General features: G+C 58.2%; 1 protein-coding gene across 1 annotated transcript in view; it reads left to right on the top strand.

The window, feature by feature from the left end:
- Positions 1 to 4,075: 4,075 nt before the first annotated feature.
- LRRC75A (leucine rich repeat containing 75A) overlaps positions 4,076 to 21,445 on the top strand; it is a 34,180-nt gene continuing 16,810 nt past the window's right edge. The window contains exon 1 of the mRNA XM_032615968.1: positions 4,076 to 4,436. Within this exon, the coding sequence (XP_032471859.1) occupies positions 4,185 to 4,436 (252 nt within the window). The 5' untranslated portion in view covers positions 4,076 to 4,184. The remainder of the gene's footprint in view (positions 4,437 to 21,445) is intronic.

Here is a 21,445-nt window from a genome sequence, read left to right as displayed (position 1 = left end):
GGAAGGACGAGGCATCTGTTAAGGAGGTGAAGGACGACATCCCAGGAACATATGCAGTGTGTGCAAAAAGGCACAGGAGATGGCATCTTGGGAGTTCCCGGATGGCCTAGTGGTTAGGATTCCGAGCTGTCACTGCCGTGGCCTGGGTTCAATCCCTGGTCAGGGAACTGAGATCCTGCAAGCCGTGCGGCATGGCCAAAAAAAAAAAAAAAAAGGAACATGGCATCTTGGGATGGGTGTAAGTAACACAGGGTGATGACAGTGTAGCACCTGGAGAACAGCAATGCATGCTGAGTAGTTTGGACCGAAAGGCATAGAAGTCACTGAAGGGGGAGAGGTTGTGTGTGTCTGTGTGCCTGTGTGACTGTGACCATGTTTCCCCTTTTAGAATGATGGCGCCTGCTGCTCCATGGAAGACGCACTAGAAGGGGCAAGACTGGTGGTGGGGAGACAAGTTAGAAAGAAGGCTACTGTGACGCAATGGTTGGGGTGAAAACGACAGGTCGTCCACAAGGCCGGGGCTGTACCGTGTAATGTGTATCCAGTAGGATCCATGATATCAAGTCGTATTCACAGCTAGGCTTTCAGGGTAGGCAGACCTGAGTGTGAATCCCCACCCCGCCCATTACTAACCTCTCAGAGTCCATTTCCTCAGCTGTGAAGTCAGGACAATAGTGAGACCGAGCTCACAGCTGTTGAAAGGATGAGAGAGCGCTGTACTGGACGGAGCACGGGGTGAACACACACAGACGAGAGCTGCCACCCTGGGCGCCATCACCTGGACTCGGGGACCAGACACAGGTGCTCAGAGACCTGAGTGCACAGTGGCTCCAGGGTTTCTGGCTGCCGCTACTCACAGGAAACAGAGCCCAGGGTGGGCAGGTTGCAGGGCAGTCAGGTTGGGAAGGAGATGTGCTCGTTTGTGGAGTCTGAAGTACCCACTGGTGGAAGAGAGGATCCTCCACGGGCCTCTCTCACTCCTTCACATCTCGCCACGTGTGCCAAGAAGGCAGGACCTGGCCACTTTGCATCTGGACCACTTCTCAGCGCTGTGTTTGTTTCCTCCTGGCTTGCTTACCGGCTTCCTGTATAAGCAGTAGATTCCCAAGCTGGGTGTCTTCCACCCTCGGTGGTGCAAACCCGCTGCGTGCGCAGAATCCCTCTGGGCCCAGCGCACTGCTCCTGCAGGACTCAGAGGCCAGGGGAACTGATGCACATATGCTGATGCTCACGCTAGGTGCTGTGGGTGCCTGAATAGAAAGTCCTGCGTCTCTGACCCAGCGTCATGTCTTCTGCCAGCAGCCAAGATTCAGTGACAGGTTAACTTAGTTAGCAGCTTGTGACTTGGAGAGAGAGACTTAGAGTCATCAGTGTGTGCATGTCAGATGAAGCCATGAGTATAAATAACATTGCCTGGGGCTTCCCTGGTGGCGCAGTGGTTAAGAATCCGCCTGCTAATGCAGGGGACACAGGTTTGAGCCCTGGTCTGGGAAGATGCCACATGCCGCAGAGCAACTAAGCCCGCGAGCCACAACTACTGAAGCCCACGTGCCACAACTACTGAAGCCCGCGCACCTAGAGCCCGTGCTCCGCAACAAGAGAAGCCACCACAATGAGAAGCCCGTGCACTGCAATGAAGAGTAGCCCCCGCTCGCTGCAACTAGAGAGAAGCCTGCGTGCAGCAACGAAGGCCCAATGCAACCCAAAATTAATTAATTAAAGAAAAAAATATTGCCTAGGAAGAGGTCTGGGGCCGCACCCAGGGTAGCAGCAATGAGTGAAGGATACGGCTAAGAAAGGGAGCTCCCAGAGGACGTCAAGAAAGAAGCCTGGAGGAGAGCAGTTCCTTACAGGCCAAGGGAGTGCAGTTTCCATCAAAACAGAGTAGGCAACAGGATCAGATGATGCATAAAAGTCAAGGAAGATGAAGACTGAAAGTAGTCACTGAGTTTAGCAACTAGGTCACTGGCAAGAGACATTTCAGTGATGTGGTGCGGCCAGAAGCCAAAGTGGAGTGGGTGAGGAATGAATGGACGTACATACAAGGTATCTCTAAGGAACTTGGCTGAGAAGAGAGAGATGGGGCCTTGGCAACTGGAGGGGTGGGAGCAAATACAAGTTTCCTTTCTAAATAGATGGAAGAGATTTGAGCAGATTACATACTGAGGAGAACAAGCCAGAAAAGAGGGAAAATTGGGGGTGAAATTAAGAGCAAGGAGAAGGACGGAACCAGGTCTCTGGAGGAGAGGAAGGGGGTGGCACTCAGATCCCAGCGGGGATGGCCTGGGCCCTCTTCCACTGAGATGGCATTGCTCCAGCCACACGCCCTCCCGCCGGCCAACCTGCCAGGGGAGTGGAGCCCAGCGTCCCTAGGGAGGGGCCTGGTCAGCACGTTTCCTGGAGGCCACTTTGCCTTGTGGTCCTGCAGGTTAGAGATGAGAGCACCAAAGTGCTTCCTGGCCGGGGTTCTCTGGAGATGCCAACAGGTGTGTTCTACACACAAAGGGTGCAGGTGAATTTGGAAGGTGTCGCCCAGCCCTGCGAAGCCAGCCTTCAGGAAGACTGAGCGTTCTCTGCAGGCAGAGGTGGGCCCTTGCGAGTGGGGCGTCCAGAGGGCAGAGGAAGCCAGCTGGGGGACACACAGGCCGCCCTCCAGGTACTGGGGGCTGACCCAGCGTTCACTCACAGAGTGGGAGGAGGCGAGTCCTCTGTGGGGCACGTGCACCCTGCTTGGAGTCTCTGTACCCCTCCTCTTACCCCTCCAGCTCAGGGCACAGGGTTCTCCTCCCACGCGGCACAGGAGGGAGCTGAGGACTTGCCTGACGCTCCGGGCTCAGGACACAGTGGACTTCAGCTCTCTCTGATTCGGGATCCGACTCTCCTGCCCTACATCCCACGCTGTCCTTTCCCCCAGAGCAGCACCCGGGGCCTGGGTCAGAGGCAAGGACACAACTGCTGCTCCTCCCGCAGCCGTGACCCTGAGACCAGGGTGGTCCGGGTCGCGACAGAGGAGATCCCCAGGTGCCTGAGCCTTCTCTCTGGCAGGGCTGTGGTCAGCTTTCCTAGCACCGTCTGACCCCGGGGGATCTGCCGCACCAAGGGGGAGAGGGCTGGTCTGGCGTGGAGCCAGGAAGGGAGGGGACGGTAGGAACGTGCCGTGGGGCTGCTTGCAGGCATGCTTCTGCTTTTTCGCACGGGGGTTACCCCCAGGCCCCTTCTCCAGAGGTGTGAGAGCGAGAGCAAGAGAAGACAGCTGTTCTTTGCACCTGGATGGTCCAAACCCTTTGACACTGACTGATGCCAGGAATGGGCTCTCCCTAAAAGAACACGCACACAACACGCAGCCTTGCACCTGGTTTCTGGTTCATGCACCACCGCCCGCCGCCACTGGCCGAGTCTCAAAGGAGTGTCCGTCAGAATCAGCCGAGAGGCTGGCTAAAAATGCAGCTCGCCAGGCCCCGCCGCGGAAACTCTCATCGGGCGGGTCTGGGGCGAGGCCCGGGAGTCTGCGTTCTCAACCAGCCCTCGGACGACATGGGCTCTGATGCTCAGCGGCGCCCGCTTTGAGAAACCCGACTCCGGGGCTCAGACCCGCCCCCCCACCCCACAGCTTCCATGCTCCAAACCTTCCCCACGTCGCCGAGCGCACGGACCCCCTCCCCTCCCCTCCTCTCCCCTCCTATGGGCCTCATCCGCGCGCGGTCGTGGAAGCATCTGGGAAGAGTGGTGCCGGCCGAGAGGGAAGCCCCCGGCCGCCCCCTTCGCCCCGCGCCACCGCCCGGGAGGCGCAGCGCGGCAGTCGGCAGGGGGCGCGGCGCGGGGACCACGCGGAGGGGGCGCCGGGCGGCCCAGCAGGAGCGGAGGAGCGGGAAGGGGAGGAGGGGGGCACGCGAGGCCTGGGAGGCGCGCGGCGGCGGAGCCGGGGGCGGGGCGGCCAGGCCGGGGCGGGGCCGGCGGGCGGGCGGCGAACGCCGGGGGAGCGCGCCCGGGGAGCGCGGAGGGGGAGCGCGGAGGAGGAGCGCGGACGCCGCCGCCGCCCCCGCCCGCCCGCGCGCAACAGTTCCCCGAAAGTTGCCGCCCGGGAGGCGCGCGCGCTGGGCGGCAGAGGGGCGGGCGGCGGCGGCGGCGGGGACGCGGCGTCGCGGCCCGCCGCGGAGAGCGCGGGCGGCGGCGGCGGCGGCGGCATGGGCACCCGGCAGACCAAGGGCAGCCTGGCGGAGAGAGCCAGCCCCGGCGCGGCGCCCGGGCCCCGCCGCGAGCGGCCCGACTTCTGGGCGTCGCTGCTGCTGCGCGCCGGGGACAAGGCGGGGCGCGCGGGCGCCGGCTCGGGGCTGCCCCCCTACCACCGGCGCGTCGGCATGGTCCAGGAGCTGCTGCGGATGGTGCGCCAGGGCCGGCGGGAGGAGGCGGGGACGCTGCTGCAGCACCTGCGCCAGGTGAGCGCGGGGAGGGGGCGCGGGGGCGCCCCGCCCCTTCCCGCAGAGGCCCCGGAGCGCCGAGGGGCACCGCCCGGGCCCCTGCTCGCGGGGATGGAGCCCGGTCTGGCCGCAGGTGCCTCGACGCTGCCCCTGAATTCGAGGCCTCAGGACAGGGCGGAGGAAGGCTGGCCCGGTGAGGCCCGGCTGAGGGGGACCTGTTGGAATAATGTCCCCGCTTCAGTCCTCCGCAGGCAAGGACTGAAGGAGGAGGAGGCTGGTCCCGGGGACGGTTCGTGGGAGGGGATGCCTGCCTGGGCCGAGGCGCTTTTCTTCCCCTCTACCCGCCGGCAGTCACCCCCGTCAAGGGTCCTCAAGGAATGCGCAGTCGTCAGCTTCCCCAGGGGGCGTCCAAGGGCGCAGCCCTGGGGCTGGTGAGATAGATGCCAGTCCCCAGGGGCTTTGCCCACCCGGGAGGCCTCCTGGAGAAGAGGCGTCCCGGATGGCGGTTCGGGTGGGCGACAAGGTTTTCTCTCCTGTGACTAACTTTGGCAGGCGCTCAGCCGGGGGCCCCCGCGGAGCAGTGGAGGGGGGCGGGGGGGGGGCTGGACTGGGTTCCTACGTGACTGTTTATCTGCAGGGACTTCAGGAGGCTGCCTGCACTCTGCCCTCAGCCTGTTCCCGTCCCTGCCCCGCTGGTTAGGGACCGTCCTTGCACATCTGGCTGGTCTCCTCTGCTTTGGGGCTGCCTTGGGGCTGACGCTGTCCCCCACCTCTCTTTGGCTTTTTTCCTTCCTCACTTTCTTTTGAGGGAGGGGGCGGCCTGCTCCGTGGATTTTGTGGAGTCGCAGAGGGGCAGGAGGGTGCACCTCCTGCATCCCCGGAGGTTGTCTTGGCGGGGCTTTGTGAGGGTAGCTGAGTCCAAGCCCGTATTCTTGCTAGATTGACCCCGTTAGTGATGGAGTCCGGAGGGTATGGGGGAGGGGGCCTCTCGGGTGGCCTTTCTGAAGTTCTTCCATCACTGATGAGAGAGGCTGTAGGAGAACCTTCCCGGGAGGAGCTTCCAAAATCGAATCAGACCCACATCCCTCCTGGAGTCTGCAGCAGACCCCCAATCCCCTTTATATGTGGTGTGGGTTACCCTGGAGTGTATGTTCCCAAGGTGTGTGCTGTACAGGGAGAGGGAAGCAGCGGCTTCTGCTCTGGCCTCCACTTTCCCAAACAGCATCCGGAAGGCTGCCTGAGATGCCACTGGATCCCCAGGTGCCTTCTCTGAGCCCAGTCATCAAAGAAAGATGACATTCCACACCACATAACTTTCTTGGTGTGTATTTCTTTGTCTTTCAAAAACTGGAAACCAGTGTATGGCCCCTGTGGAAACTGTTTTGCTTTCAAACGGCATAATGGATTTTCCAGACCATCATATCCATTTGCACACCAGACAGTGAGAAGGTTTTTCTGATCATGTGCTGTTCCCTCGCACCGGGGTGGGTGCTTCGGAGGATTCAGGACCGTGGAGGGGCTGACGGTGGAGGTCCAGACAAGCCCTTCCGGGAGGGTAGAAGAGCACAGTGCCGCCAGTCAGTCCGCTGGGGCCTGCGGGGTGAGGCAGACCCTCGAGGCTGAGTGTGATTCCACATCCTGGGGAAGCTCGTTTCAGAGAGTAGATGCATCCCTGTGACCCCCACAGGGTCCCTGAGACAGAGAGCATTTCCGGAGAGATAGTGTCTTGTTGGTGTCCTGACACCCTTCTCAGTGGCAGGACTGCGAGGGCTGATGGAGGGCAGAGGTTAGCCAGCCTCACCCTTTTCTGTGAAAGCAGCAGCATAACTTGCCCTCCAGTTCCAGCCATGTGCTGGGCTTTCCTGACCTCTGGGTAAGGTCTGTGGGCCTCTCTGGAGCCAGTGACGGGCTTGCCCAAGGCGCGTGGAGAGCTGTGTTGCCTAGAACTTGCAGATCAGGGCCCCTCCAGGAAGTGGCGGTGGGCCCTGGGCGGTGTGAGAGGGGAGCCCCGGGTGTCCAAATGTCTGTGAGAAACCAAGAGGTGGTTTCTTAGGACCCTGAGGCTGTTTGGAGGAACGTAGAGCTGCATCTGTGCTGTGCGCTGAAGTGGCTTTCTCCTAAATCGTATTTTCCTTTCCAGTTTCCTCCTCTAGGCTGGAGGTGGTGATGTTCAGAAAGGGAATGAGAAGTCACTGAGAGAGGTGCAAACACCCGGGGCCTCAGCAGGGGGGGGACCAGCAAGGCCTCGTCAGTAACAGTGGGCAGAGGCCGGGTGTGCAGAGCTCAGGGGCTGGTCCTGCTGGGATGCTATCCCAGCCCCACAAGGCGCAGGGTGGCGTTGATGAAGAGAAACAGGCAGAGATGGTGGCAGCCCGACAGCCACGGCGTCCGCACTTGCTCCTGTGTTTGACAACGTGTGTGGCTGCCCAGAGTCCGAGGCGGGGAGGAGGCTGGAGGTCCTCAGTCCCTGTGGTTCTTCACCCCCTTGAGTCCGTGAGCTTTTTGTGGCCCTGAAAGAGTTCTAGACGCTCTTCCCAGACCAGTGCAGCAACATTCACAATCTTGCAAGTATTTCGGAGGGTTCGCAGACCCCAAGTTCAGGATATGCCCCCATCTGGGACCTCCCCTCCCCCGACCACGTGACTTGCTACAGGCTCAGGATGTGGGACTAGAGACCCCGGGACCACGTGTGGCAATTCACGGTGGGCTGAAGGATGGTTGGCTGCCGCTGCCGCTTCTGAATCTAGGATTCTTTCCAACCTGAGATTTGGGGGGTGGTTTCCCTGATGGGAGACTCTCCAGCCTGTCCGTGCCTGCCCCTTGCCAGAGAGGAATCAGGAGGCCTCCTTAATGTTACGGAGCTGCGCTGGGGGTGCAGGCAGGATGCCAGGAAGCTGCCTGCTGCCTGCAAGGAGCAGAGAGCCGCCCCCTTCCCTTTAGGAGCCGTGTCGTCTCAGTAAGAGCCTGGGGCCAAGGGTCAGCTCCGGCAGCTTGCCTTCCTTCCGGTCCTCAGTCTGCTTTGACCTTGGACCCAGCTGATAACCTCTGTGTGGTGTTTCCTTGTTTCCCAGAGGGTGTCTGAGGTACTGAGCAGAGCAGAAGCTACAAAGCGTGTGAAATTGCCTTGGTTCTGCAAATCGAGACTCGTTCTCCCGGCCACGATGATAAGAAGAAGGAGAATCTGCTTGGGGTCTGGGCGGGCTGCCGGCAGGGTCTCGTACCCTTTCTCCGGCCGGGCCCAGGATGTTTCAGATTCTGTCTACCTGACCAGGGCTCAGTCCGGGTCAAAAGCTCACTGCAAGTTCAGAAGCAGTGTGGGGCGGCGTGGGGATGAAAGAAGTCAGCTGTGGATGGAAGAGGCCGCTCCTCTCCCCTCCCCCGGCCCCGTTCCTGCAGGCCTCACCCTTCCGCAGATGTCGCTTCCTAAGTCTTAGGCTCACACTTGCCATCTTCAGGGAGCCCTGGGGAAGAAGTAACCTTTAGTCATGGAGAGAGGGCAAGTGCCGGGCTACAAGGGAGGTGGGGTGTCATCTCTTCAGAGCAGTGGTTTCTCTGAGTCCCCACATCCCAGACTGGGCCATCAGCCAGCTTTCTGGAGCACCAGAGGAAGGGCTCAGTTTCCCCGGGACACCCCAGGCTGAGGTGGCTGCCTCCTCCCTGCTTTCCCATAAAGAGGGTCTGGTCGGGTTGGCTTATGGCCACTCCGTGTGGCGCAGCCCCACCGAGCAGAGCTGTGCCAGGCTTCGCCCGGCGCTGTGGCCCCTGGGAACATGAGCCTCACCAGCAGTGCAGAAAGGAGCCCTCAGCAACCGAGGATGTCTGGCTGCCCCAGGAGGCTGGCTAAGGGACGAGCGCGCGGAGGGCCCTTGGGAACCTGGAGGTTGGGTGCTTTTTCCTCCGACAACCCCCCAAGAGGATTGCTTAGGCGAGCAGCTTGGAAGGCCACCAGACAACGAGCAGGGAGTTCCCCGCCCTCAGCCTCGATCTCGTTCTTCTCCACCTGGGATGCACTTCCTCATTTCCGTGGAATGCTCCTTACCTTTCCAAGGCCACCCTTCTGAGCCACGTCAGCCCACGACTCTGAGATCCGGTTGCCGGTTAGGCTGTGTGGATTTAATCGTCCATACAGACGTAGTTTTCTCCACTGTCCATTTTGTTTGTCAAGCTATGTCACATGCTTCCTGAGGGTGGAGACCCCGCCGCCGCCTTTGTGTTGAACGCCAGCGGCTGCAATCTCCAGTGAGTCGTGTGCTGGGGATGCACTGTCACGGCATGTCCTCGGCAAGCCCTTGGATCTGGGCTGTGCGTCCAGGGGCTTATTGGCCCGGCCGGCTGGTATGGTCGTGAGATCTGGCGAGTTTGCTGTCATTTGGTTGGATTCCTGGGAGCCGTGTCCACAGGGATTGGCTGTGGCCTGGCAGCCCGCCAGGCGGTGGTGTTCTTGGGGCGGGGAGTGGCATGGTGCCCGGCCTCCGAGGGCTCCGTGGGGATCCCGCTCGGCAGGTGCAGTGCAGGGCCTCCGCTGAGGTGGCGGGAGAGAGTGGCGCCTGACTGGAGCCCGGCCTCCACGTTCCTCACTCACTGCTTGTGCTGAATCACGTCTGTTCCATCCGCAAAGAGAAACCTGCCTTTTTAAACGCTGCTGCTCTCTGCCCGGGCTGGGCATTTCCAGGGCTGCAGAAGCAGGAGGAATCCCAGGCCAGGGCCTGCTCTACTGGTTTCCAAGGCCAGGACACGGCCACTTCAGTATGGCCGGGGGTGGGGGTGTGGGGGGGAGACGGCAGGGCCGGGGCTGGGCCAGCTATCCTGGCTTCATGTCTGGTGCGGAGGGGGCCCTCTGCTAGAGCTAATGCCCGTCCCCTCAGAGATGCCCACAAACAGCCTGGGCTCCACCGCGGACCCCCACCTGCCCACCTTGCCTAACGCCGCCTTGGTGCATCGGTGCACCCTCCCCTTCCCCAGAGTCATTTCATTTCCAAGTGCACTTTGCTGGCAGAGGCCACAGATCGTATACCGGGCACAGGAAATCCTTGAGAGGATTTTAAGCTTCTCCTCAGGGACGCTTCCCCCCACCCCCCCGCCGCCCCCCCCCCCCCACAGTGTCCTCGCTCAGGAGCCAGCAGGGTCTGGCTCAGACCTCTCGAGTCATCCTGCCAGTAACCGGAGGCATTGTTGGTACTGTCAGCCTCCCCCGTCCTCAGGGTTCCAGCGGCTGCGCCAGTCCGCCCACACAGCCCACACACGCCTGCAGGCGGGAGCCACCTGCAAAAGGGTTATCCAGGTGATGAGGGTGTCTCCCCATCGGGGTGCCCAAGGGGTGGGGTCAACATCCGGGGAGATCCCCACCCCAAGTGGGGGTCTCGGCCAGCCATCTGCCCCCGTCACTTTCCCGCCAGGAGCGGCACCGTGGGCGGCCTGTGACAAGGGTGACCCCCCCACCCTGTGCTGCATGCCCTGGCCCTCCGGCTGTGTCGCATCCACTCTCCTCAGGAGGAACTGGGGGTGGGAGCCGTGGTGTAAGCCCGGCGGGCCCCGTCACTGTCACTGGGAGAGTCCGCTGTTCTGATGACAGCAGTGACCTTGACGGGCCGAGCAGGGCGGGGCCGGGCCTCACGGTGCCTGCTTTCCTCCCCACCCCACCCACTGGCCCGAGCAGAGCCCACGTGGCTCTCTGGGAACATTTCCCAGCCGTTTTTTTTTTTTTAACTTTTATTAGCTCAAACTCCTGGCTGCTGCAGCCATATGGAGTTCTGCCGAAGGCTGCTGCTCAAGGGATGTGGCATTTTGATGTTTCTAACTTCATCTTAACCAGGATAGACGCAGAGTCGGGCGAGAGTGGAGGATGTCAGTGTTTGCCTGCAGGGTGGCCTCACGTTGGACCTGAGGTCTGTGCCCATCTCCAGGGCTGCCCCTGCCTGCTCTGGCCTCCGCCTCCCGGCCTCTGTCTGCCTCTCTCCTGCCCGCCTCCTGGGCCTTCTCTGTGTCTCTCCCTCTCCCTGGGCGAGAAGCAGACTTTTCGTCTCTGTTATTTGGCCCGATCTTGTTCAGCTTCCCTCTGCAGCCGCCACGCCCCAGCCTCCATGGCAGGAAGGCAGCCATGGGGGCCGTGAGAACTGGAGGGAGTCAGCGGCGGGGGGCGGGGGGGTTGGTTGTCTGGTCTGGTCGGTGCCGGTGCCTTGGGCGGGAGGTCAGGTGCTGGAGACACCCCTCCCGCCTGCGTGCTGCTTCCCAGCCCATAAAGCATTTTCTCCTGTTTATTTTGCTCCTTAAATAGTCTCGTGAGGTCAGCAGAATATTGCTTAAAGCAAAAAATGGTGGGTTTTCTTTTTTAATATTATGAAAGCAGCGCATCGTCATTGCACGGAAACAAGAAAATGCAGGTGAGCAAAAGTAAGACCTGAGGGCATTTCACGTGTCCCGCCGTCCAGTGCCCGCTCTCCCAGGCGGTGGTCTAGGCCCCGGGAGGCAGGAGAGACAGTAGTAGTTGTCCCCGCCTCATGGAGGGGTTGTGAGGATCCAGCAGGCCGGTGCTGGTGCAGGTGCTTAGCGGGGCTCCGAGAAAGGGCTCCGCTCTGGTGGCCGCCTTCACTGGGAACTGGGGGGACCTCGGCTCTGGTCCCGGCTCAGGCTCTAACTTGCCAGCCCCTTCCCTTCTCTGGCCTCAGTTTCCCCACCAACAAAGTGAAGGGCTGTGTGGCTGAGATGACCACTGAGGTTCCCTGCCACCACGCAGGTTCCACCAGGCTCCCGTGGATTCAGGGATGGACCCGTTCATTCCCACGTGAGCCGGATTCACAGTCGTGCACTGATGTCACTCCCTTGTCCCCACCTTGTACAAGAGTTGGGACACGGGGAGGGTCTTCTGGAGGGGAGCAGACCCCTGGGGCTGACCTCTGCACACCGGCACAAACCCTTCCTCCCTCGGGGCTCCCAAATGGACCAGGAGCTGGGCTGGGAGCTGCAGGGCGCCAGCCCCCCACTTCCTAGTTGGGGCTTTGTCTCACCTGCCCTGCCTGGCCCCTCCCAGCGGTCCTGGTGCTCAGGCCTGTGCCTCTCCTGTCCACACCCCCTTCCCAGGCCCTTGGCCCCTTGGCCCCCTGTCCCCCAGCACGTTCTCCGAGTGGTACTTTTACAGTGGTTGGTTTGTTAAAGTGGGATGATGTGGCAGTGGAGGCCCAGATGAAGTTGGAGGAGGTGGAGAGTGGAGCACAGCCCGAGGAGAGGGTGGTCCCCGCACAGTGGAGCGTGGCCACGCCCCTGCTCCCGGCAACCAAGGACTCTGGGGTCGTGAAGGCCATTCAGTGAGTGAGTCCAGGTGGCCCAGTGGTGCCTCATCACCTCAGTCCTTCAGTGAGATGTAAGGCAGCTCCTGGCCCATACAGTGCCTTTGTGAGAAGTAGAAGAAGACACCTCTCTGGTTGGCAGAGACGAAGTCAAGGCTTGGTGAGTTCAGCCCCACCCAGACACCCTTGTGCAGTGTGCATCCTGCACAGCTGTACTTAGCATCCTTGGTGAAGGTGCGCAGAAGTTCAGTCTTTATCAGCTGAAGCCAGTCGGGAGGCTCACCCCTTCTCCCACTTGCCTCCTCGGGCATGGTCTCCCCACGTCGCCTACGGCAGGGAACAGTGCAGTGTCAGCCAGCACGTGATTTCTGCCTCTGAGCTGAACGCTTGCCCTCTCCCTCCTGAATCAGGGAGCTGAAACGATCGGGCATCTTCTTCTAGAAGGTTCAAGATCAACACTCCTGCCTCTCCAAGGGCGTTGGACAGATGCAAAAGACATCAGTGAGTCTGGAGTCAGGCTCAGGGGGGAGCATCAGGGGGGACACAGGTAGATCAGAGAGTCCTTCCTTGCTGGGCTCCCAAGGACTCCAGCCCCTCGCCCATGTCCTGGGGACCAGGAATCCCTCTCCAGCTTCCCAGACTGTTTGCGTCCCCGCCTCCGCTGATTCTGGGGGAAATTAGGTCTGGATGCTTGCACCCCCTGTAAATAACCTCCACGTCTCCAGATGAAATAACTCCCCTCAGTTTAGTTTTTCCTAGTACGAGCCAGTCTTCTGAACTTCTTATCATTCTCATCGGCCGATCTACGTTTTCTATTTTCTTCTGCAGTTGCGGAGTTTCGGGGTTTCCGAACAGCTACCAGCCCAGGGACCATCGGGAGGGGGGAGGTTCTCGGAGATGGAAGCTCAGACACAAGTTTCCAAGTTACCTGTTCTGAGAATTCCCATCTCTCCAGAAATCACCTGCTGGTTGAGAATCGGCCCAGTCAAGCAGGGGGAGAATAATAGAGATGTTTTCGGTGTGACACATCTCAGTGGGAGGCTGGTCCACACGCGAGGGCCCAGAAGTGGGCACTGTGAGGGGGCCAGAGGCTCAGGAAGTTGGGGGAGCAGGCCTGGAATAGGAGAGGGGGCAGCAGGATGGAACTGGAGAAGCAGTTTTGGAAAGCTGGCAGGAGCTGGCCAGGAAACCCAAAGGAGCAGAGGCAGCTGGCTGGGGACGTGAGAGCCGGTGTGTTGCGCCTGGGCCAGGCTTTGGTGGGGAGATGCCACCAAGGAAATCCTGTGGGCAGAACCCAGGGGCCCTGGGACCGAGAGGGAGACCTGGGACCCGGGCAGGAGGCTCTGGGCCTCCACGGGCCTGTCACTTTGGCCCTTTCACTTCACCCACTTCCACCTCCACCCCGGCCCTCCCAGGGTCCCCAGAAGCTGTGGACAAACTCGGTGACCTCCCAGAGACCAGGCAAAGGCCCTCCCTCCCCAAGGACACTGCCCTTTGCAGCCTTTGAGGCTCACTGATTCTTTCTTGTTGCTGCTGGTTGTGGCCCATGGTTCTTCCACTTGTGGGGCAGTGAGGCCCCGAGGAGGAGCAGGGCCTTAAGGTGGGGAAGAGTCCACCTGGCCAGGGCTCCTTCCCTGGGTCCACTCCTGCCCCACCCCCCGCTGCCCAGAGAAAAGGTCTTGGGGAAATCAGCTGAGCTGGAGCGCAGGCAGGCAGGGCCTCGCCGCGGCCGTGGGCCTGGGGGACCTCTTACCCCTGCACTTGGGTGTGAGCTGCATTCGAGCTGGACTCCCTGTCCTGTGTGACTCATCTATTCTCGGAGGCTGTGCCCGGGCCTTGCCTCTGACCTAGAGATTTAAAGTGGTAAAGACCCCTAGTTTGTGGGGGCGGGGGGGGGGTTGATTTTATGTGCCATCTCGGCGAGGCCATGGTACCCAGCTTTTGGTCAAATGTGAGTCTAGATATTGCCGCAAAGATATTTTTCAGAAGAGATTAACGTGAAATCAGTCAACCTTGTGTAAAGCGGGTGACCTTGTGTAGTGTGGGTTGGCCTCAGGCGATCGGTTGAAGTCCCTTGAGAGAAAAGGCGGAGGAATTCTGCCCCAGGCTGCCTGCCTTCAGACCTGCCAGCTCCCACAGTCACTATTCCTCACACCTCTCTCTCTCTCTCTCTCTCTCTCTCTCTCTCTCTCTCTCTCTCTCTCTCTCTCTCACACCCCTCTTATCAGTTCTGTTCCTCTGGAGAACGCTGACTGTTAACACTTGTCTTCCAAGGGCTGATGTCTGGGGGAGGCGGGTAAGGAACTTCCGGAGGCCCCCGCGGCCCCCCTGCACTGCCACTGGATCGCAACCCTCCGGTCCTCGACTTCTCACTCTGAGAAGTGGGCTGTCCCATGCAGCCTCTCCTGCTTGGAAAGCAGGTTGTCAGGGAGCCAGAGGAGCCTTGAAGTCATTCCTCCACCCCTTCTTCTGCATTTCCTTCCACAATGAACCAAACCTTTTATTTAAAATGGACAACAGTAACCACATGGAAAGACAAATGGGCTTAAATGCATTCACCGGAAGCCATCAACAAAGGATTGTCTCCCAAGCACAGATCAGGAGGGCGCGGGGTGGATGACAGAGTGCTGAGAATCTGTGGAATGTAGGAGCGGGTGGACCTCAGGGACCTGCTGGCCCCAGCCTTTCTGCAGAATCAGAAGCCCACAAGGTGCTCTGGGGAGCGGGAGGCTGGAACATAAGTTTGGGAAGTAGCGCGAATGCTCCCAGCATTTCAGTCTTAAAGCGGTGGCTGAAATATCGGACGGGAGCAGGGCGCAGGGGTGGGGGGCACGTGCCTGGGGCCACACAGTGACCTAGGGGCTACCTCAGGCCTGGAGCCTGGGAGGCTCCTGCCCCGCCCTGAGCAGAGCCTGGGTGGACCTGTGACCACAGGGGGCGGAGCAAACCCTCTTCAGGCCTGCTGTGCCTCCCGGCTGATTTTATGTTTTTCTGAAGAGAAGGCAGCCTTTTATTTATTTGTTGCTACTGCTGTTTCTTGGATTTTAATTGCATTACACTTGGCAATGGTCAAACATCTGTTTCCAGAGGCCTGCTTTGTGCAGAGAGTGTCGTTTTTAAAGACCTCAAAGTTAAAACACAAATAACGTGCAGCCGTGAAGCCGGCACGCTGCGTGCTGGCGGGGAGAGCAGACCCACCAGGCACTTGTCACAGTTAAGGAGGGTCGCCTGCCAGGGTGCCCGCCTTCAAACCCTGCAGGGCCCGTGGTCGTGGAGGGCCCCCAGCCGCCCCTGGGGGACGGCGGCCCTGCGGTGGGACGAGAGAACCGGCCTCGCCCCTCAGCCGGACAGGCAAGTGGGCAGGGCAGCGGCGGCCGGCGGCCCGAGGGGCAGCGCCCACCCTGGAGCCGGCGGGAGCAGCCTTGCCAGCAGGCAGGCCAATGCCAGCGGGTTTCTTTCAGGGAGAGGCCAACGTGGCGGTAGCTTTTATGACTTCTTCAAGTTTGCTTTGCTGTTTGGTGTTTCTAAAGTCTGAGAGAGAGAGAGACAGAGAGAGAGAGAGAGAGAATGTGTGTGTGTGTGTGTGTGGCGCGCACGCGCGCGCACCTCTGGCCTCCGTCCCCGGGGATGGGCTACACTGGACACACACACACAAGGACAGCTGCCCGCCCGGACCTCGGCCTCATTGTCGTGTCCCTGGGAGGTTTATGGTGTCCTTGGGGCGTGTTTGTGCACACACACCACACACGCACATACACGCACATATATACAGACACACGCAGTACTCATGGGTGCTAGATTTTCTCAATTACGATTCAACATACTGAACTAAAAAATGTTAAAGCCTACTGTTTCCCTAAGATTTTAAGTCTAAGCTACAAATGCCATTCTGTTTATGAATCTAGTAGATTTAAATAATCACATTTAAGGGTAGAGGGCTTATAACTTTGTTACGTTTCTTTCAATATCTTAGTGATTTTGCAAATTTAATATATCCAGTTTTCTTAAGTTTATAAATAGCCGTCCTAAAAAGCGGGACTTTCCCAAGCTCCTGAACAGTTCTTAAAATGCAATAAGCTTATAAATACGGTGAATATTAAATTCTGTTAAACATTTCGAAACTGTCACAAACTCGGCCAGATCCTCCTTCAGCGTCCTGCTTAAAATCATAAGCCTAAAGTCAGTTACTCACTTACCCCTTTCAAATCGGAATTGCAGGCCTCATCTGTTAGGTGATTCTCTAAAGTGTTACAAGTGTGTGAAGCGCCAGATTTATGAATTTCTGGGTGCATCTGAGCTGCATTACTCCAGTGTCTGCCGGTGTAATTCAACACCTTCGGGGTTAAGAGGCAGCGGGTGAGCCCAAGGGCGACCTTCTGTCCTCAATACCCCGAACTGCGCCCCCTCCAACTCCCCTGTCCGGGCGGCTTCACCGCTGGGCTGGATTCTGTCTGCTGCTGTTCCTTTCATCCGTCCTTCCCTGTTCCTCCTGCCCTCAAGGCCCCACCTCTTCAGCTGTTTAGCGGTGTCCTCTTGGATGGTGAACACCCCACGCCCTTGGCTCCGGGATCGTGCATCCAAGGCCACGCTAATGACGCATCCCAGGGGGCCCGAAGAAAGAGTCCTTAGCAGCCACCGTCCCTCCTGGTACAGAACTCCTGCTACAGCAGCACTAAGGGATCTCTCCCCACTGCTTACATAGTTCCAGTGTCTGTGAACTCACTACTTGATTTTCTTTTAATTGTGGTAAAGGGTAGATAACATAAAACTTATCATTTTAACCACTTTTACGTGCACAGTTCAGTGGCATTAAGCACATCTACAGTGTTGTGCAACCATCCATCTACAGAGCGCTTCATTTTCCCAAACTGAAACTCTGTCCCCATTAAACACTAATTCCCCATCCCCTTCTCCCCAGCCCCTGGCAACCTCCATCCTACCTTCTGTCTCTATGGATTGGACTCCTCTAGGGACCTCATACGAGTGGAATCGTACAGTATGTGTCCTTCTGTGACTGCCTTATTTCATTTAAAATCATGTCCTCCCGGTTCATCCTGTTGGAGTGCGTGTCAGGATTCCCTTTACCACTTGTTTTTAAATGTTCTTTCTTACATTGGGCTGGAAGCCGTCTTAGGGGATGTGGTTCTATAGGGAGCATTTCTTTTTTTTTGGCTGTGCCACCCGGCTTGCGGGATCTTAGTTAACCCTGTCCCGGGATTGAACCCCGGGCCCTCGGGAGTGAAAGCACGGAGTCCTAGCCACTGGAGCGCCAGGAAATTCCCTACAGGGAGCATCTCTGACTAGCCCAGTCCCACCTCTGGGAGCAGACAGCAAAGGAGAGTGTGTCGGGGGTACATGCATCCAGAGAGGACCCAGGGCTGGTGGAAGCAGCAAGGAGGTTTCTGCCGATAACGGTCCCAGTTGCCCACAGCTGTGCTCCTGGTTGAGGTCAGCACAGGCCAGAGGAGGAAAGGGGTCCCCGCCCACTTGCCCTAACCTTTTCGCCTTGGTGCGTCCCCTGGGGAAAATGCCACCGCTGTTTCCATCCGCTGTGTTAGTTTCCTAGGGCTGCCGTCACAGACGGTGGCTTTGAACGACAGAAACTTCTTCTCTCACGGCTCTGGAGACCAGAAGGCTCAAATCAAGGTGTGGGCAGGCCACCGTCCCTTGAGAGGCTGTCGGGAGAGTTCACTCTTCTTCGCTTCAGCGGCTGGTGGCCCTGGCTGCATCCATTTCCCATCCCCTTCTTCTCTGTGTCTGTCTCTTGTAAGGACACCTGGCGTTGGATTTAGTGCCCAACTGGGTAACCCAGGATGATCTCATCTTGAGATCCTTCTGCAAAGACCCTTTTTCCAAATGAGATAAATTCACACGTTCTGGGGACTAGGGATGTGGAGTTGTCTTTGGGGCGCTGCCATTTAGCCCGGCACATCCGTTTCCGTTTCTCAGACGTGGTGTGTACCTTGCCCCAGGTGTCCCGTCCACCCCGCCCATCCCCGGCGGGACTCTGCCCACCTTCCTTAGAGGCCGTGGTCTTCATTCACACGGAGCTCCTCTGGCTTCTCCCCTTGGCGGCTTCCTGGGGCTGCATCTCCCTGACAGCACCTGACAGTTCCCGTCCCTCCCCTGGGAATCCCCGAGGCAGCCAGAATGTCGGGGGGGAGGGGACACGGAGGCCGGTGGCCCAGGCAGGCCCAGTACTGCAGACTGTGTCCCTCCCCCGGAAGAGTGGCCTCTGATGTTCCAGAGGAGGACCGCGTGCGATCACTGCCTCGTTATCGCCCCGCGCACGCGGGCTCCGGTGGCTTCAATGCAGCTGTCTACCTTTTCTGGTTAATATGCGGAGCCAGCCGCCTGCTCCTTCCCCGGGCTCGGCCGCAGGAGCCGTAGCTTCATGCCTGGAGGAGAGAGACAGACACAAGCGCATCTCCCGCAGGGCCTTCCTCCTGGGAACAGGCCCAAAACCTGGAACTTAAAAGGCAAGAGGGTGCTCGTGGTTTAAAATAGCGAGTGCGTGGCAGCCTGCTGAGTGGCTTCCGCCTAAAATACCTGCGGAGACACACCAAAAGCAGTTGAAAATTCCTGAAAGCCAAGAAAGGTGGGCGGCCTGGGAGGAACCCCTTCCAGCTCTGAGACAGATGGAGCTGCCCCGGCTCCCCCCCGGAAGCTGAGACCGCCCAGAGGAAGGGGAAGCCCCCTTCTCCCCAGTCGGAGGGAGTCGTCAGGCAGCTGCCCCTTTCCCACGCGAGCAGTGATTCGGGGGCAGAAGCAGCACTGTTGAGCGCTGCCCTCGCTGCACCCCCCCAGGCATCTCTGCGTGTATTTGGAGAAAGCCACCCTCAGACGCTACCTCCACCAGGCAGGCGGGAGAGAGGGAAACCCGCGAGCGGTGGCCGCTGGCAGTCCAGCGTGGCCCGTGGGCTCAGCCAGGGATGGGGAAGTCCTGGGATGTGGACACCACTGTGGGTTTCCACAGACCCCATCTTTGGAGTTTTGGCGGCCCAGGCTGTGGAGGTGGGCAAAGATGTCCCTTCCCAAGGTCAGAGTCACATTAGCTCAGTGTCCGGGGTGTGGTCCCCAGGCTGGGCTCCTTACAAACCAGAACCTGAGAGGTGGACTCAGCTCTTATCCAGGGAGGCAGCCGTGGGACAAGGTCAAGATTCTGGTTAAAATTCCAACGTACGGGTGTGGTTTTCACACCAACAGGCAGTTACTCGACACGAGCTGGGTGTCCTACAATTCAACTCGATTCTGATGCTCTCTACCCAGAGGTGGTGTCCGATCCCGCAGGTAAAGGGGATCCCACAAGGCAGCCCCCTACTTCAGACTCTAATCACAAGTCCAGGTTGTTACCCGTGCTTCTGACCAATCAACTATAGGTTGGAGGTTCTCACGACCCTCTCCTTGGGTTGGATTAATTTGAGTGGCTCACAGAACTCAGGAAAACATTTTACTCACTAGTTTATTATAAAACGATGTAACTCGGGACTTCCCTCGTGGCGCAGTGGTTAAGAATCCACCTGCCAATGCAGGGGACACGGGTTTGGGCCCCAGGAAGATCCCACAGGCCGTGGAGCAGCTAAGCCCGTGCGCCACAACTACTGAGCCCACGTGCCGCAACTACTGAAGCCTGTGTGCTGCAACTACTGAAGCCCGTGTGAGCCTAGAGCCTGTGCTCTGCAACAAGAGAAGCCACCACAATGAGAAGCCCGTGCACCACAACGAAGAGTAGCCCCCGCTCGCCGCAACTAGAGAAAAGCCCGCGCACAGCAACCAAGACCCAACACAGCCAACAATTAATAAATTAAAAAAAAAAAAAAAGATGTAACTCAGGAACAGCCAGATGGGAGAGAGGCACAGGGCCAGGTGTGGAGAAGGACACGGAGCTTCCAGCCCTCCAGGTGTCCACTCTCCACACCTCCCCGTGCTCACTGACCCAGAAGCTCTCCGAACCCCGCACTTTGGAGAGTTTCTGGAGATTTCATCACATAGGCTCGACTGATTACCTCGTTCGCCATTGGTGACTGATTCTCTTCATCCCCTCTCCCCTCCCTGAGATAGGGACGGGACTGAAAGTTCCAACTTCTAATGACATGGTTGGTTCCCCTGGCCCCATCCTCAGGTGACCAAGGGGCCTTCCAAAAGTCACCTCATTAACAAAAATAAAGTCATTAAAAAAGTCATCTCTGGGTTTCCCTGGTGGCGCAGTGGTTGAGAGTCTGCCTGCCGATGCAGGGTACATGGGTTCGTGCCCCGGTCTGGGAAGATCCCACATGCCGCGGAGCGGCTGGGCCTGTGAGCCATGGCCGCTGAGCCTGCGCGTCCGGAGCCTGTGCTCCGCAACAGGAGAGGCCGCAACAGTGAGAGGCCCGCGTACCGCAAAAAAAAAAAAAAAAAAAGTCATCTCATAACAAAAGACACCTTTGTCTCTCTCATCAGTTAGGAAATTCCGCAGGTTTTAGGAGCTCTGTGCCAGAAAGAGAACAAAGACCAAATATATATTTCTTATTATAAATCACAGCATCACACTAGACAGATGGTGGATGGGGGTCTCACTAGATCACCTCTCCTTCAGGGGTGAGCAAGTGGGGAAAATAACCCTGTGCGTCGGAGAAATACTGTGGAGGCTGGACCCTGACTCTGGAATGATCTACGTCAGGATCCGGGGGAAATGAACATCGTGGGAAAGGAACAAAATGCCACGAAAAGAGGCAAAAAAGAGAAAAAAGACAGAGGGTGAGATGAAAAGGGAGATCGATGAGCGAAATAAGAATTGCAAGGACTCGAAATGCTGGCCAACACACAGTCCTGACTGGAAGCAGTGGGAGTGGGGTTGACGGTGCCAGACGTGAGGTCAGTGGCAGAAGGCAAACCCGGCCAGTCCGCGGGCATGTGTTACGGGATGAACACGAGAAGAGGTCAGCTCAGAAGGCGCTCAGAGCCGACATCCGCCCTCCTGATGAGACAGGCTATAAAAAGGTCCATGTTTGTAGATGGAATGACCCCAACGCTGAAGGTAAATTCAAAGAAAACACCCACAACTAGACACACGGTGGTAAAAAATTGTAATAACCAGGTGTGGCAGGCAGAAAAGCAATGGCCAGAAACATGTGCTCCCTTGTATCTCAGGAAGGTGTCTGTTTTTGCCTGCCTAAGTGGCAGGACCTTTTTTTAAAATTTAAATTGTTGCAAAATGCACATCACATACAATTTACCATCTTAAATTAACCATTTCTACACTTGAGTATCGCTAAGCACATTCACATTGTTTTGCAACCGTCACCACCGTCATCCTCAGAACTCTTTTCATCTTGCAAAACTGAAACTCTGTCCCCCAGAAACAACTCCCCAGCCTCTCTCCCCGAAAGCCCCTGGCACCCGCCGTTCTACTCTGTGTCTATGAAGTTGACTTCTCTGGGTACCTCATATGCGTGGAATCATCCTTTTGTGACTGATTTTCTCTCAGCGTAATGTCCTCAAGGATCGTCCACAGTGTAGCATATGTCAGATCTCATTCCTTCTTATTCCATTGTAGACATATACCACACTTTGTTTATCCATGTGTCTGTAGAAGCTGATGGACACTTGGGTCGTTTCCACCTTTTGACCATTGTGAATAATGCTGCTATGAACATAGGTGTAGAAGGATCTGCTTTCAGTTCTTTGGCATACGTACCCAGAAGTGGAGTCGCTGGGTCGTACGGTAACTCTGTTTGTAATTTTTTGAGGGATCGCCGTGGTGTT

This window comes from Phocoena sinus, chromosome 20 (genome assembly GCF_008692025.1).
Source record: "Phocoena sinus isolate mPhoSin1 chromosome 20, mPhoSin1.pri, whole genome shotgun sequence".
Taxonomy (NCBI): Eukaryota; Metazoa; Chordata; class Mammalia; order Artiodactyla; family Phocoenidae; genus Phocoena; species Phocoena sinus.
Note: the sequence above shows the minus strand (reverse complement) of the source record. Positions and strands in the feature narration are given on the sequence as shown.